Source organism: Phocoena sinus, chromosome 9 (assembly GCF_008692025.1).
Source record: "Phocoena sinus isolate mPhoSin1 chromosome 9, mPhoSin1.pri, whole genome shotgun sequence".
Taxonomy (NCBI): domain Eukaryota; kingdom Metazoa; phylum Chordata; class Mammalia; order Artiodactyla; family Phocoenidae; genus Phocoena; species Phocoena sinus.
In genome coordinates, this window is record NC_045771.1 from 46,985,226 (window position 1) to 47,000,840 (window position 15,615).

Here is a 15,615-nt window from a genome sequence, read left to right on the forward strand (position 1 = left end):
CTCCTGCCCCTGGGTCCGCTCACACTGTTCCCCTGCACTGCAGACCCTCGTTTCTCCTCCCAGTCAATCTAAACCCTACCTGCCCACCAGGGCCCAACTCAGATCTCATCTACTTCATCAGTTCTTCCCTGATGACCTCTGTGGGAGGCTCACTCTCCTTTGCCAAGACTTTTTTGTATGACCCATTTGGCAATGAATAACCCACGGCCTTGGCACATCAACCCAGGTACTTGACTCTTCACTTCGCTCTCGAAGTGATGACAACTGCTCCTTTAGCGTCTGTGCCAAGATGTTCACAATTGCGACCTCTTACTCTTCCTTGCAGTTGGCCTGAAGCAGAAATTACCCTCATGTTGTTCACGGAAAACCAAGTTGCACGTCCAAAGACGCAGTGAAAGGGGCCAGACGAGCATCCACTCCTGGCCTCGGCGGTGCAGCTCTGGAGCCTGCAAAGGCACCCGGCCGCCGCAGCTCTTCTCCTCCCCAAAGGCCATCAGAGCACCGCCCCCGCTCAGCTCCCCTCTCTGCCTTTCTCCTTTCCCAGTCCCCTTCCTTTCCCTTGCTGGTCTTCCCTTCCTCTGTACCAGAATCCACTAGGATTCACTTGCTCCCACAAGCAGACTAAAGAGGCTAAGGGGCTGCTGACCCCTCTTCTGGGTGAAAAGCTGCCCCTGCACTTGGTTAGAGGGAAGGAAAGGAAATCACGCTGCTGAGCCCCGGCTCCTTGCAAAGCACTTCAGGCACACTTCCTCACTTAGTATTCATAACAGTCCTATGTGAAAGGTGTTTTATTGTTATTATGTCCATTTGTCAAATTAGAAAAAAGCAAGGTTTAAGGGCATTAAAAAAGACTGGCCTAAGGTTACACAGGAGTGGGTGGGAAGGCAGGATTTGAATTCAGATCTCTCTGAATCTAAAGCATTGTTTTTTTTCACCACATCTTGAACATTTAAGAATCACAAACGTCAGAAGGGGCTCATCAGTACTAATGCTGGACCTGATGGTGATCAGTCAGCTGAAAAGAGAATGATTAAAACCTTATCTCTTGTGACCAAAAGCCTTAAAAATATTCTTGCTTTTTGTATCAGGAATTCCCTTGCAGGAACCTGTCTTTAAAAAAAAGAATCCAAAACGTAGACTACCACTGCTATAAATGTATTTCCTGCAATATTGTTCATAATAACAAAAAATGGAATCAACTTAAATATCTAATGCTGGAAATATGGTATATATCAATGATCATATTAATATGCTTATAGATACATTTAACAATTTGACAAATATCTAATTATATCAAACTTGCTTTTTTTAATTTAATTTTTATTTTATATTAGAGTATAGTTGATTTACAATGTTGTGTTAGTTTCAGGTGTACAGCAAAGTGATTCAGTTATACATTTACGTATATCCCTTCTTTTTCAGATTTCCCATATAGGTTATTACAGAATATTGAGTAGAGTTCCCTGTGCTCTACAGTAGATCCTTGTTGATTATCTATTTTATATATAGTTGTGTATTCAAAATTGCTTTTAATACTAAATAAAAACAGAATAGAAAATAGTATATACAAAATAGTATTAATAGTAACCCTGTAAATATGTAGATATATTCAGCAAAAAGAGAAAGGAAACATATCCAAATATGACAGTTTTTATTTCTGAGTGACGTTATTATGCGTGACTTCAATTTTTTTCTATTTTCTCTACAATGAGCTTGTATTATTTTTAATTCAAGGGCATACATTTAAGAAACTTTCTGTATCAAAAGATTTTCTGAAAAACCAAAGAGAATGTGTGTGTATGTATAACTGTGGATGTGTGTTGGGCTGTGTGTGTGGATGTGGGTGTTCATGAGTGTGTGCGTATGTTTATGAGTGTGTGTGTGTGTACACGGGTGTGTGTGTGGATGTGTAGCGTGCTTTCCATTTAGAAGGACACCAGAGGTGATCGAAGCCTCATCACGTCATGGAAATCACAGTCATGGGGCCTGTATATTCAATCCAGAACGATCTCTGCTGAATACGTGAAGGGATTATTTTTAATGTTTGGCTGAAAACATGGACCCTCCATTTTCCTGAGTCAGCTGGAGAACCTGCCAAAAATATGGCAAAATGCTAAGCTAATCTGCTGAGGACCAGTGAAGATTCTGGCCAGGTGCCAGACTATAATAACTTAGGCAAAAATTAAACAGGAGAACGGGTTCTGGAAACAACTGCACCCACAGACACCTCGACCCCTGGGAGTAGATTTGAAGTCTGAATGGTGATAGTAAAAATAAATAACCCTTCTCTGGATCTCACTGTTCCAACAACCGCGTGAGGGGGAACTATTGCTATCCCCATGTCACAGGTGAGAAGGAAGCACAGAGAGGCGAAGCGATTGCCCTGGGTCACACAGCTAGTAATGGCGAGGTGATGAAGGCCAGAAGCCCCGGTGTGTTGTCTGCACGATCTCGGACAAGTCTTGCGACCTCCCTCACCCTTGGTTTCCTGTCTCTAACCTGAATACCTCCAGCATAAAGTCCCACACAACACGTTTTCATTGTGCTCCACAGGGGCACTGAACAGGTGTGTTCTAAAACAAAATCCCAAGAGTAAGACATCCCGAGGTGCTCCCAAGTGGCCCACAGTAGCAGGCCTCTGGCTGTGTCCCAACCAAGCACCTCCCAACAGCCAGATGATCCTGTGGTACGGCCCCCCCGGACAAGAACAGGGGTGCTTACCGGGGCTTCGGCCGGGCCTCTTCTTCTGCGGGAACGTCTGAGACCCCGGAAGGGCAGGTGGCGCCGGCAAGGCCTGCGCGCTGGGCTCGGGGGACTGGGCCTGGAAGCATGGGGACTTGGGGGGCCGTGGGGGTGGGACTTCACCGCTGTTGTTAGCGCCCGGCAAAGGGGGCGCAGGCAGAGAGGCTCTGGGGGTGCGTGGGGCGTAAGTGGGGAGCGGGGGCGGTGGGGGCGGCGGGAGCGGAGGGGCTGGAGGCTCCGGCACATCTTGGGCAGGGCTGGCAGCGTCCGCACTGAGCCCAGGGTACCCGCAAGGTGGGAGGAGAGGCAGCGGGGGCGGGACGGGCGGTAGGTGCAAGCGGGCTAGCTGAGGCCTCACCGCCTTGTCACTGGGAGCCAAGGCCGGGGGCAGCGGGGGTGGAGGCGGCGGTGCACAGGGCGGAGGGGGTGCGAGCACCGGGGCGCTCCCCTTGGTCGGTGGGCCAGGTGGGGACACCAGCGGGGCTTTGGCGGGGGAGGACGGGGGCAGGGCCGGGGGTAAGGGCGGGGGCAGGGCCGGGGGTAAGGGCGGGGGAGGTGGGGCGGGCATGCTGGGGCGAGGAGGGACCGTCCCCGCCACGCCATGCGCCTCGGAGGCGTCGCCTAGCCTGGGAGATGCAGGGGGGTTGAACGGGCCGCTGATAGTTTTGGTGGGAAGCCGGGGAGAAGGCGCTCGGGAGCCAGGGCCCTGCCCTGTCTTGCCGCCTGAAAGTGAAAGGAGTTCTGAGTTAGCTCAGTGGGTAGAATTGGGAGAAACGCAAGGGTGTGGGCGGCAGTGACGGACGCTGTCCAGCACGTCAGTGAACCGCCTGGTGGATGCTCTCTTCCCGAGGGTCCAGTGGAGGCCTCAGATGCAGCAGCTATCACACAAGAGGGCCAGCTGGACCAGCCCCAGGTCCTTGCCAGAATAAACGCGCTGTCCCCCTCCTGCCAGAGAAGCCCAGCTCAAGCCACCAGGTTGTCTGCTGTTCCATTCTGCCTCCACTCTCATCTGCCCAGGGCTCCATGCTCCCAGCCCAGGACGCAGGACTGCCCGACCACCTTCACCCTTCCTCATCTCAAGGCCACCGGCACACTCACCCCCTGTTACCCACTAGGCCAGTCAGCCCACGTCTGCGGGTGTACCACCCAAAAGCTCCTGATGAGGGAGGTTTTCCCTACCCCCAGCGTTTTGTGAACAAGGACTTTGTTTCTGCATCGAGAGCAGAAGGTTCAAGGTTCCCTGAATGGACGAGGTGATTTGGAAGTCAGTGGGAAGATACCCTGCCTTGGGGATCCAGGTCCAATGACCTTGAACCTTCCGGTTCCATGCACTCTGGAAGTTCAAAGCTCCCTTTCCCAAAGACTTGTGCCCATTTCTAAGGGGCTCTCTGCCTCCTGGTCACCTGGCTTCCTCACCCCATAGATCCTTTACCACATCAACTCCAACCTGAAATCCAATGCCTCTTGAACTCAACAGCAACAACGACTTGCTCACAGTAAGCATTTGTGTTTGGTGGACATTATGGGCGACTGGGGTGGAGGGTGCTCCCCGGTTGGGGCCTCCTCACTCTTTGCACACCTTTTCACCCAACTGCCACTTCTTATCCTTTTTTCCCCTCTGTCGCTCTGAGGAGAAAAAAGTTCCTCTCCCTGTTTACTGCACAGAAGTTCCGCAGTCGGTTAAATATGTCCTTGGAGGATCCACCCTCCACTCAGGAGGCATATTAAGACATTTCTTCTGAATAAATACACTGCTCTTCCTAAAAGGAATTTTGGAGAATACAGGTTTCCTATTCCAGCACCCCTATATTTTATAATCTCCATGAAAACATGTGGAAAACACTTGAAAAAAATGTTTGCTTCTCACACCTCCAACTTCCCGGTGCTGCAGAATAGGAAACACAGCTTTCATGTCAGATTATAATGCCAGCAGCTGTTGATGGTTCTGAGTGTTTCAGCCCGTGAGTCTCCAGTGTTTACCCAATCAGGTGCTAAAAGTACTTGACGCCGCAAGTCAGGCCAATCAAGGCAAGATATGGAAGAGGCGATCCTGGGGCTGAAACTAAGCGAGCAGGACCGCGGTATCTGGCTTTCCAAACAGATGACCCTCCTCTGGCTATGATGTGACAGCCACCTGGACAACACGACTCAGGACAAGTCTCAACTGTGGAATGCTGTTCTTGAGGCAGGGTGGTGGTGTCATTATTCTCTGTTGCAATTTTCTTTGAGGTGGTCGTGGAGGAGATAATGTCTTTGCACCTATGCATCCACCCTGGCGGACTTGGTGCCACCGGAGGTCTAAGGCGGGCATTTCCAGAATGGCTGACTGACCATGACCAGGAGTGGAAGGTCCCCACCTGGCCTTTCCAGGGACAGGATCTGTCCACCTGCAACTCCAACGTGAGACATTTTATATAGGTGTCAGCCTCAGGGATTCCTGCATCCAAGGTCTCAAACCGGTTTCCATAGTACACAGAGAAGAAGATGGAGGACCCAGACTGCTCTCCAAACAAGGCAAGGCCTCCCTCTGTGCCCATCTTCCAGATGAACTTTAAAAGGATAACAAGTTTGAGGAACAGAATCAACCCCTTAAGTGTCTGGGAACACCACGTATCCAAGATTCCAAAACCTTTTAAATGACCAACCTAATGAGAAATGGGAAAAGCCTTTTTTTTTTTATCATAATGTGAGCAGCAGAAACAAGGACAGCACAAATCCTTGCCCAGCTTATGTTCATGCCCATTCCAGGAAGAAGCAGAGAGCTGGGCGGCACGAATTGAAGGTGAGACCCACGGGAATCAGCATCAGTGCAGGTGAGGAAACCAGGCAGCAGAGAGGGCTCCAAGAGTAAGCAAGCACCAAGGGAAGGAAGGAAGGAGGCTTTCCTTCAGAACATGAACGCTAGCCCTAGAAATCCAATTTGAAACACAGGAGGAGACCATGAAGCGGGTGGGGAAGGACCAGCTCAAGAGCATCAAGGGGGCTTCACTGATGTGAACGGAATCAGCTTTTAGAGGCTGGGGTTTATCAAAAGATGAACTATGGCTTCCTCTTTCCATCTGTCTATGTTTCCAAGAGAACTTGGATTGCATGGAAGTCTCATTACACATTCTATACAAGCCAGTGACGTTTACTCATCATATCTTATTTTAACGATCCCTCCCTCGGAGCTCTAAGCCAGGGCCACATTATGACTTTCAAAGACCCTGGGCGCTTTTGCCTCTGTGGGCCCCTTCCTCCTTAAAAAATGTTTTTAAAATTATGTTTCCTGACTGCTTTGGTATAAAGACAAATATAATCTTTGACCCTAAAAGTTCACGTATTTTAAATTTTAAAAGAAATTCAAACATTTTCATGGGCCGCTAAAAGTAGTGTGAGCACTGGACACTGATTTCTGGGCCTGATGGCTCTAAGCGACCACACTACCCACTCACACATTCCACTCAACAAATACTTACTGAGCACCCACTACGCACCGGGCACTTGTAAGGCAGTGAACACAACACAGCTCCTGCCTTCATGGAGCTTACATTTAGAGGGAGAAGACAGAAAATAAAGAAAGAAACCAGTTAATAAATAATATGTCAGATGGTGATAACTATAAGAAAAATAAATCAAGGTAGAGGGAATACAGAATGAGAGGGTGGGACTCATATTTTATCAATATATGAGATGATGAGTAAAAGCCTCCCTGATAGGTTGATCAGCTGCCACTTGAGCAGAGACTTGAAGGAAGGGAGACTGGGCCATGTGGACACCTTAGTAAGAGTGTTTCAGGCCATAGGAGCGGTCAGTGCAAAGGCCCTGTGGTAGCAGCGTGCCTGGCCTGTGCAAGAACAGCAAGGAGGGTAGTAGCACAGAAGATGAGACAGGTAGCAAGGGCCGAAGTCCTTTTCTCTGAATGACAAAGGGGTCAATAGGAGAGCTCTGAGAGAGGAGAGCCATGGTCTGTCTTACTCTGACATGGCACCCAGCCCGTGTATCTACCTATTGGCTTGTTCTTGAGTTTCCATCCTGGAACAGGCATAATTAGTCACTTCATTATGGTCTTTGTTGCCTCCAAAAAGGTCAATTCTTGTCTTTCACCTAGTGGCTCAAACATCTGGCACTTGTGTCCTATTGGAGACAAGTTAGAACACTGCTGACTCCCTTTGGCTGATCCCTGTTAAAAGCTCACTGGCGGTTATCTTTCCTATCTTTATTTGTGTGAAGAGAGACCAGTGGAAGTTTTATACCCCCGAGGACTTTTTTTTGGATCCAACTCAGGAATCTTGAAAAAGAAGCGGGCACTGAGGAATGCCAGCTCTCTTTATTCAGGAGGACTTCAGCACCTTCTTATCTGCCGAAGTCTCAGCAAAGATGAGGAGATGAAATGGCTCCGAAGGTTCAAACTGACTTTATCAGTAAGTGACGGCAGCAAATGCACCCTGGAACATCTAACAGCCACAGAGGCCACTGAAGAGGTTAGAGAAGTCACATGGTAGAAGACTCTAGACCAGGAACGTTTGGGGCTTGATATTCCCTAGACAAATGAAATTCTTGGATTTTGTTATATCTTTCTGACTAAAGAGCACAGTAATAGGAAAAACACTTTTTTTTTGCACATAATAATTATATATTTGCCCGATTTTAATTCAGTGCTTTCGAAACATCTGGTACCTGTTAAAACACAAATGACTGTGGTAGACTGGTTGCAAAAATGGTCTCAATTAACCACGCATTCCTGATTCCACAGTCTTGGAAATGTGATTTTGCAGTTCCTTTCATCAGAGTTGAAGTCTCTTGCCCACCCTTGTCTCTGAGCTGGCCTGCGACTTGCTTCGGGCGACAGGCCGTGGTAGGAAGTGATGCTTTGCCAGTTCCAAGACTAAGCCAGGACTTCCCTGGTAGCGCAGTGGTTAAGAACCTGCCTGCCAATGCAGGGGACATGGGTTCGAGCCCTGGTCTGGGAAGATCCCACATGCCACGGAGCAACTAAGCCCACGTGCCACAACTACTGAGCCTGTGCTCTAGAGCCCGCAAGCCACAGCTACTGAGCCCGTATGCCCCAACTACTGAAGCCCGCGTGCCTAAAGCCCGTGTTCCACAACAAGAGAAGCCACCGCAATGAGAAGCCCGCGCACCACAATGAAGAGTAGCCCCCGCTCGCCGCAACTAGAGGAAGCCTGTGCGCATCAAGGAAGACCCAACACAACCAAAAATAAATAAAGAAAATAAATAAATTTATTAAAAATAAAAAAGACTAAGCCTCAAGAGGCTTTATATACTCTGTCCTCTCCATCCTGCCATCACCATGAAGACAAACCTAAATAGTCTGCTAGATCCTGAGAGACCAGAGGGATCAGTCAGGCCAGTTGTCCCAGCAGGGGCACCAGAGACATAAGAAATATACGATTAGCAAAGCCACTGACGCAACCTGTAGATGCTAGCTGGGGCCCAGCTGAGGCCACCCTAATTGCCAACCCACCGAGCTGTAAGCTAAATAAATGGTTATTCAAAGCCCCTCAGGTTTAGGGTTTGTTACACAGCAACACCTAACAGATACAATGCTGGAGAACCATCACAACTCACCATTGCCAGCGAGTCCACAGTGATGTCACTAAGATCTTCTATTGTGATTTACATCCATACTTTGCAGTGTGGGCCACGATCTCACCGTTGCTAAAGACTCTACACTATGGCAACTCATTCTTCAGTGATTACAGTGGGATGATTTAAACAGGATGAAGATTTCAAAGATCCCTTAAAAACAATTCTGTGTTTTGGAAACTTCCAGTGCTCAGGCTTCCAAATATGTGATCTCCTACCATATAACTGTTCACTCTCAACATGTCACTTACTGGCAGGTGAGGATTGTCCTGTTGGTTCTACAAGGTAAGGAGACAAGGGCCACAGGGTAGCCAGTCGGAACTCTTCCTTACCTGCTGCATCCCTCTGGCCTGCTGGTCGTAACACTGGAAAGCCACCAGCAAACAGATCTCCCAGGGCTGGGGGCGTGCTCCCGCCTCGAGAGTTTGCAGGACCTCCTCCTTCTTTGTTGGTTCCTTTAGAACCTTTAGAGAGAAGAGGCGAGTAGATGAGGACCTGTGAGCAGAGCTGAGTGGCCAACTCTCACCCCGACTGTGGTCTAACACTGCCTGTGGCAGCCGTCCTTTTCTCACCACCAGTGTTACCCTTCTACCCAGTACCTTTCTCAAGAACCCCCTGCCTTGATACCCTATAGACTCATGTGCCCAGGCCTGTCTGCCACCCTCTCCAAGCTACCAAAGAACCATCAGTAGTGACCACTCTGAAAAGGGATTAAAAAAAAAAAAAAAAAGCATCCTTATACTGCCATTTAGTAGATGCCAATGGGGTAACTGGTAGTACCTTTCAAATTAGAAAACCCAGACACTGTTATGTATAGAGCTGACCCCATTTTCACTTGACTGCTTTTGTGGGGGGACTAGACCAAGAAAACCCACAGATTTAATTCAGGCAGTAATTTTAACTTCTTGTCTACAGAGCCTGGCCCAGGACTTGCAAGCAGGAAGTGAAGGTCTGCAGTGATTTTTGCTTTGGCATTTTCCTTCTCTGTCTCCCCGGCTCCCACTCCCCGCGCCCCATGTTCCTCCCTGCACCGGTTCTTTTTCTATGGAAGAGAAAGCTCATGAGCCCCTGAGGAGAGGTGTCACTAATTCCAGCCTTCCAGATGTATGTGATTACATAAAATGAGAAGACAGCTTACAAGAATTCCTGGCAGAAAATGTTCACAGCCTGAAGCTAATATGCACAGAGAAATCAGGGCACAGTGCCCACTCCTGGATGAATGTGGCCAGATTATTCCAAGTATTAACATTATACATCACCTCTTCACTAGAATGATAAAGAAATGAGTGTTCCAATAAAATGGATTTATCTGTTAATTGGGCTTAACTAATTAGATGGTGGGTCTAGCCAGAAACTAATTTTTATTATAATCAATGTTGAAAATATGTCTTAAAATAATTTGTCTATCCATGTGCATTAACATATATAATTAAAGATATTAGATACAATTATATCTTAGGACTATCTTTGAGAATTACCATCAGGTATCATAGCAAAATATATGGAGACATAATAATACCTGACATTGAAAAATATTTCCGCATATATTATTTCAGCCTTCAACAATCTTGACCAAAAAAAGAGAGCAGGTATTACTATCTCCCCATTTTACAGATGAGCAAACTGAGCCTCAGAGAGCTTCCCTGATTTGCCCAGTAGCAGAATCAGAACTCAACATGGTCATCTGACCCAGGCACAGGGCTCCTTTTACACCATCATACTCTAGAAGTCACAGAAACACACAGTCATATGATCCTGTGAGAGAATTCAGCAGAAATATTTTTCCTTGTGAAAAACAAAAACCTTGCCAGGCTCTGTGGACATCTGTGTGCATTTGTTAATGTTGAGACTTGAATTTTTCTCTCATTCAATTTGAGGACTATGTTGACACAGGGTAAATGATCTTTAAATGTTGTCTCACGGTGGATAAACACAAAGTGGTACATCCATACAATCAACTCTTCTTCAACAATAAAAAGGAGTAAAGTACTGATACATTCTATAGCATGGATGAGCTTTGAAAACATTATGGGAAATAAAAGGAGCCGGTCACAAAAGGCCACGTATCATAAGATTCCATTTGTATGAAATATGCAGAAGAGGCAAATCCATAGTGACAGAAAGTAGACTTAGTGGTTGCCAGGGATTCGGGGAGATAGAGGGACTAGGGAGGGATTGCTAATAGGTATGGGTTTCCTTTTGGGGTGGTGGAAATGTTCTGGAACTAGACAGGGGTGATGGATGCAACAACATTCTGAATATATATGGATAAATGCCACTGAATTGGACACTTTAAAATGGTTAAAATGGTGAGTTTTATATTATGTGTATTTTATCACAACTAAAAAATTATCTTACCATGAAGTTTTTTTTTTTAAGCATTTGAAAAGTGATGGTAGACACGCTATACACCCTCTGCAGACCTGGAAGGGTGGCTCTGATTCTCTCGCCCACGTGAATTGTACACTGAGCAGGTCTGAGATGGCCTGATGTGTGTCCTGGGTAGCATTTGTGGCTCCTGCCCTGAGCAAGCCAGGCGTGTCTGGCTGAGCCTCACATGGCCTGCCCTTGGCTCTCAGCCGCCCTGGCCCACGTGCTCACTTACTCTCGATTTGCGGGGCACTGCGGTCATTGATCTGTGTGACTTTTCGTAGGCGAGTTCCTTGCTGGATATCAGCCAACAGTGCACTCCGACCTTTGGGATCTGTCTTTCTCAAGCTGGAAGCATCTGTACTTACCTGTAAAGGATTAAGAGGGATCTGATTATAATCATAACATTTGCAGACATTTGCAAGACAAGCCGTATGTCCTATTCGAGGTAAGTTTCTCCTCCCATACTTTTCTGCCTTTCCTGTTTGCCCTCCCCTGCACCACTCCCAAGGCCCATCTCACCAATGCAGTTACCTATGGGTCTCAGGTTTTGAGGGAAACTTACCTCCTGCCCTGCTCACATCCCTCTCCTGGGGGACCTAGAACGGACTCTTTCTTGTGATCAAACTCCCATAAGTCTTAAGGAGCCCTAATGCAAAGCCCCTCTTTCTCCTCCTAGGTGGGCCCCACCCACTTATCTGGGCTTCTGTCTGTGTGTTCCTGACTCCAGCTTCCAGGTTCTGAATAATTACGCTGCCTGGTGTCCCCAGGTCCCTCCCGGACCAAATCCAGAAAGAAAGAAGTACAGGGGATTGCAATGAAGGTTTAGCGACTGCCTTCTCTTCTGTGTCTGGGTGCGTTATGTTAATCCTCACAAAACCTTGTGAGTTTCAAGGGGGTTTGCCCTCATTTTACAGATGAGAAAACAGACTATGAAATCTCTTCAAGGTCACAGGGCTAGCTTCAAACCCAGATCTGCTGAATTCCAAAGGCCACGTGCTTTTTATTTTGAAGCATTACAGCCATCAAGGGCATGGTGCTGTGGTTAGCATAATTGTTCTCTAGACTGCTAAAATGCTTTGTAAATATGTTCACGAGAAGAACCTTTGTCCTATCTCTGCAAGTAGCACCGAAGTCCAGCTGTTTCACTTCCACTATAGCTTGTGCTGACACGGCAGGGTCTCCATGGGCTATTAGAACTAGGGAGCACCAGAAAGAAGATAGACTGGTTGGTGGCAAATAAGGGAAGGGTGTGGTCACACTGGAAGACACAGCCAGGAGCACCCCCTGCAGCTAGTAGTATTATACCACGTGACCTGAGAGCTGATTAAACATTTCTCGAAGTAAGAAGTACTTTTTAGTACATGGGGAATATACCATGTCTTTGGTTTTCATCTTAAACATTTCTACTTCGGTGGTGTTTTCTGACCCCCAACATAAATAAGGCCACCCAGGGTTCTCTCTTATGGCACTATATTCTTTTTTCCTCTGTAAGTTTTATCACAGTGTATATATTTATATTTATTTTTCCTTGTGGAAAATTTCCAGTTGTGGGTATGAGTTGAAGGTTCACCACTCCCACGGGCAGAAAGAGATCTTGTTCGTTTTGTTCACCAGTACATCTCCAGAGAGTAAAACTTGGCCCCAGATAGTCTCAAAAGCTATTTGTTGTATGAATGAATGAGTGAATGAATGAATGAGTATGAATGACTAGACCCAGGATACACTGGCCTTGCCCTCAAGGGCATATGCATCTACCAGGGAGACAGGACACCCATGCAAGGAGTTAAGCCACCATACAACGCAGCATATGACTGAGCGCCCATGTGAGTCTCACAGAGAGGAAGACCCCGAGAGTTCAGGCTGCAAGGAAGACAGGAGACCTTACTTAGATGGTCCTTGAAGGACAGATAGGATTTACAAGCTCTTGCTATAGCCATTTTCTCCATACGGCCATTTGTCAGAAAAGGACAAACCAGGTTTGCCAACTAGACAGTCAGAGACTCTCCAGTGTCACAGACTGGAAATGAAGGCAATTGTGGTTTTAGCTAAAAGGTGCTGGGGTCCACATTTTAACCGGCCAACTCTACTGCACTGGTGATGCATCTTACACAGGCTTTGTAGGGCATAAGCTTCAAAGTGAGTTTCTTATTGCCTGGAAACATGCTTTTTGACCCCTTGAGAGGGGCTCACAGATGATGGTCAATAACACAGCTATAAGCCAGGGGCCCCAACCCTAACGATATATGTTTTTTAGGAATGTATGTATGAATGCACGTGTACAGCGGGGTATTTTCCACACAATATGATTTTTAAAATCTCCCTCTATAAACAATTAGCCAGTAAGTCATTTTAAACTGCAAAATTTTAAGATTTTTAAAGTCTCCTCTCATATTTACAAATAATTAGTAATAAGAATAAAGGGCTAACAGAAATACCATGACCCTAGCCAAGAGACTATGAAAATTTTTGTAAAAATGTGGCATTATAATCTCAGGCACGTATTACGGTCAGGGATTAGGGGGTGAAAGTGCTTTGTAATTTTCTTCCTAGTTACAAGAAAAACAACACAATGAATTGCATTCTTCCGTTTAAAGAAGCAACTGGAACCCTATCTCTAACAACCCCTGAGTAGGGGTGGTGGTGTTCGTCTCATCTACTTTAGATTTTTAAATTTATTACCAAAATGCAACCCCCCCACTCCCTGACCTCGTCCATCCCAAGCTTTTTAGGTGAGGGCTATGAAGAACATTGTGTATCCTTGGAATAATGATTTTAATTTGAGTTCCTACTTAGCACAGGCCTCCATACCTTCCTGACAATTCCACACGACAGACTTGTCGATAAAAATCTTCCAAATCAGCAGGAGGATATGGCAAGTCCCATCATGTTTATGTTTTGCAGTTCAACTCGATGGACTAAATTTAACATTCCTTCTTTGACTTCTCTGCTTTTTTTCCTGTGCCACTGTCTGCCCTGATGATTTTCCACCAGAGGGCTCTCCCTCACCTGAAATTAGTATGGTATCCTTCAGTCCTCTCCTGTGAGGTAGGAAAGAGCGAATAACTTCATGGCTAAGGGGACTACAGCTTAATTGGTTTTGTACAAAAGGACATCTAAGGACATATTCATTTGCACATTGAAGACCATAGTTACCGTGACAGTTGTTTCTACTCCACCTTCAATATTTATTAACAATTCATCCGTAATTTGCTTTCTTAAAAATCTACAAGCCTAAGAAGTCTTGTTACCATGGTTACAGTATACAGAAACAGGAAAGAGAAGATTTTCAAATATTCACTGGGTCTTTTATTCTATGTAAATCCTGATTATTGGCAACTTCACTAAAGATATAATCGAGAGAGACAGTCACTCCTGAACACTTTTCCCATGGTAAATATATCCACCAAACACACCTCCCCGTCCCCCTATGTACAAAACAAAAAACTAAAACATCATTTCGAAGTTTGCTCCTGTTCTTTCTTAACATTGTTATCGGGTGTGACAATTTGCTGAGTTCCACACAAAGCTTTTGTTGACTCGGTTCTTCTAAAACAAGCTTCCAGTGGAACAGCCTGGATCCTAAAAAGAGGCAAAATAGTAGAAGAGTAATGCAAATTAGCCCATCGCCGGCCAAATACAGGCTGAAAAACGGAAGTGAACCAGGAATATTAGAAACAGTGCTAACTGGGCCAAGGGTGATGAGGTGTCTGTCCTCCTGTCTTGATAAATTATAAAAGCTCTGGCATATCCATGTGTCATTCCAACAAATGAGTTGATCGGGTTTCAGTACAGTTTGGGGGAGGGGGATGGCAGTCCGGCCCAAATGGAATGAAATGCACGTCCTCCTGCTATTTAGTGACCCTGCCACCCTATGCCATTACTACATCTGTCTGATTGATCCTGGTTTCTGTGAGAAACCCGCATCAAAATCTAGGGGTTTGATCCAAATCTAGCAGGTCGTTTGTCTCAAAGATGATCTAAACCCAATCATTCCAGTACAATGCCAGCCTTGCAGTCTCCCAAAGGGACTTTCTCCAATGTGGCTGTTCAACCTCAAATTAGTACTCAGGTTTCCAGGTACACAGCCTGCTCATTAGCCCAGCCCTCAGCTTCCTCCAAACTTGGGGGCAGACAGGTATCAGTCACCAGGGTACTTGCATTTCTTTACTAAATCTGAATCCCAAGGACAGCCAGAACTGGCCCTACCTTCCTCCGGCTACTACCGTCTTTATGTAGGAGAAGAGAGAGCCTGAGATCCAAGAGAGACAGGAAATATTTTCAGAGAAAATGAACTTTCCCCTGGCATCACTTTGGTTACCATATGCTGGCATCTACCTCCTTGCCCAAGGACCTGGAGGCCAACTCAGACCCTTCCCTGTTGCTTGTTCTCAACAGCCACTCCATCACAAACTCCTGTTGATTTTTCCTGAGTGATTACTCTAGAATCTGGCTCCTTTTCTCCATCTCTGTGATGCTGACTTAATGCAGGCCACCAGCACTTCTGGATTCCCTCACCTGGTCTTCCTGCCTCCTGTCTCATCCTCTTCCACACAGCCATCAGAGTGATCAGTATAAGGGACATGTCACTTACCATGTCCCTCCCCCTCCATAAAAATCTCTGCTGGTGCCCCACTGCCCTCAGGATCAAGTTCAGGTCCCGTATGTTGCACAAGGCCCTTAGTGACCAGCCCAGACCTTCCGCTTCTTGAGCCTTCCAGGCTGGAGTTCACCTCTGGACCTTAGCTTGAGCTAATCTCTCTGCTCTTTTCACGTTTGTCTCTTGGCTATTTTCCAGGAGGCCTCCTGATCCTGGAAGGCCAGATAAAGAGCCCTTTTCTGTTCCTAGAACAACGTGCTTGCCCTTAGTAGTGCCCCTGCCACCCGGATCAAGTGACTCTGCTCAAAACCTGC

General features: G+C 46.6%; 1 protein-coding gene across 1 annotated transcript in view; it reads right to left on the minus strand.

Annotated features, from left to right (window-relative positions):
- Positions 1-15,615, minus strand: part of WIPF3 (WAS/WASL interacting protein family member 3) — an 89,836-nt gene that overhangs the window by 21,683 nt on the left and 52,538 nt on the right. Inside the window, exons 3-5 of the mRNA XM_032643901.1 lie at positions 10,937-11,069; positions 8,664-8,795; positions 2,722-3,465 (exon numbers count right to left, since the gene is read on the minus strand). Coding sequence (XP_032499792.1) covers positions 2,722-3,465; positions 8,664-8,795; positions 10,937-11,069 — 1,009 coding nt within the window. The remainder of the gene's footprint in view (positions 1-2,721; positions 3,466-8,663; positions 8,796-10,936; positions 11,070-15,615) is intronic.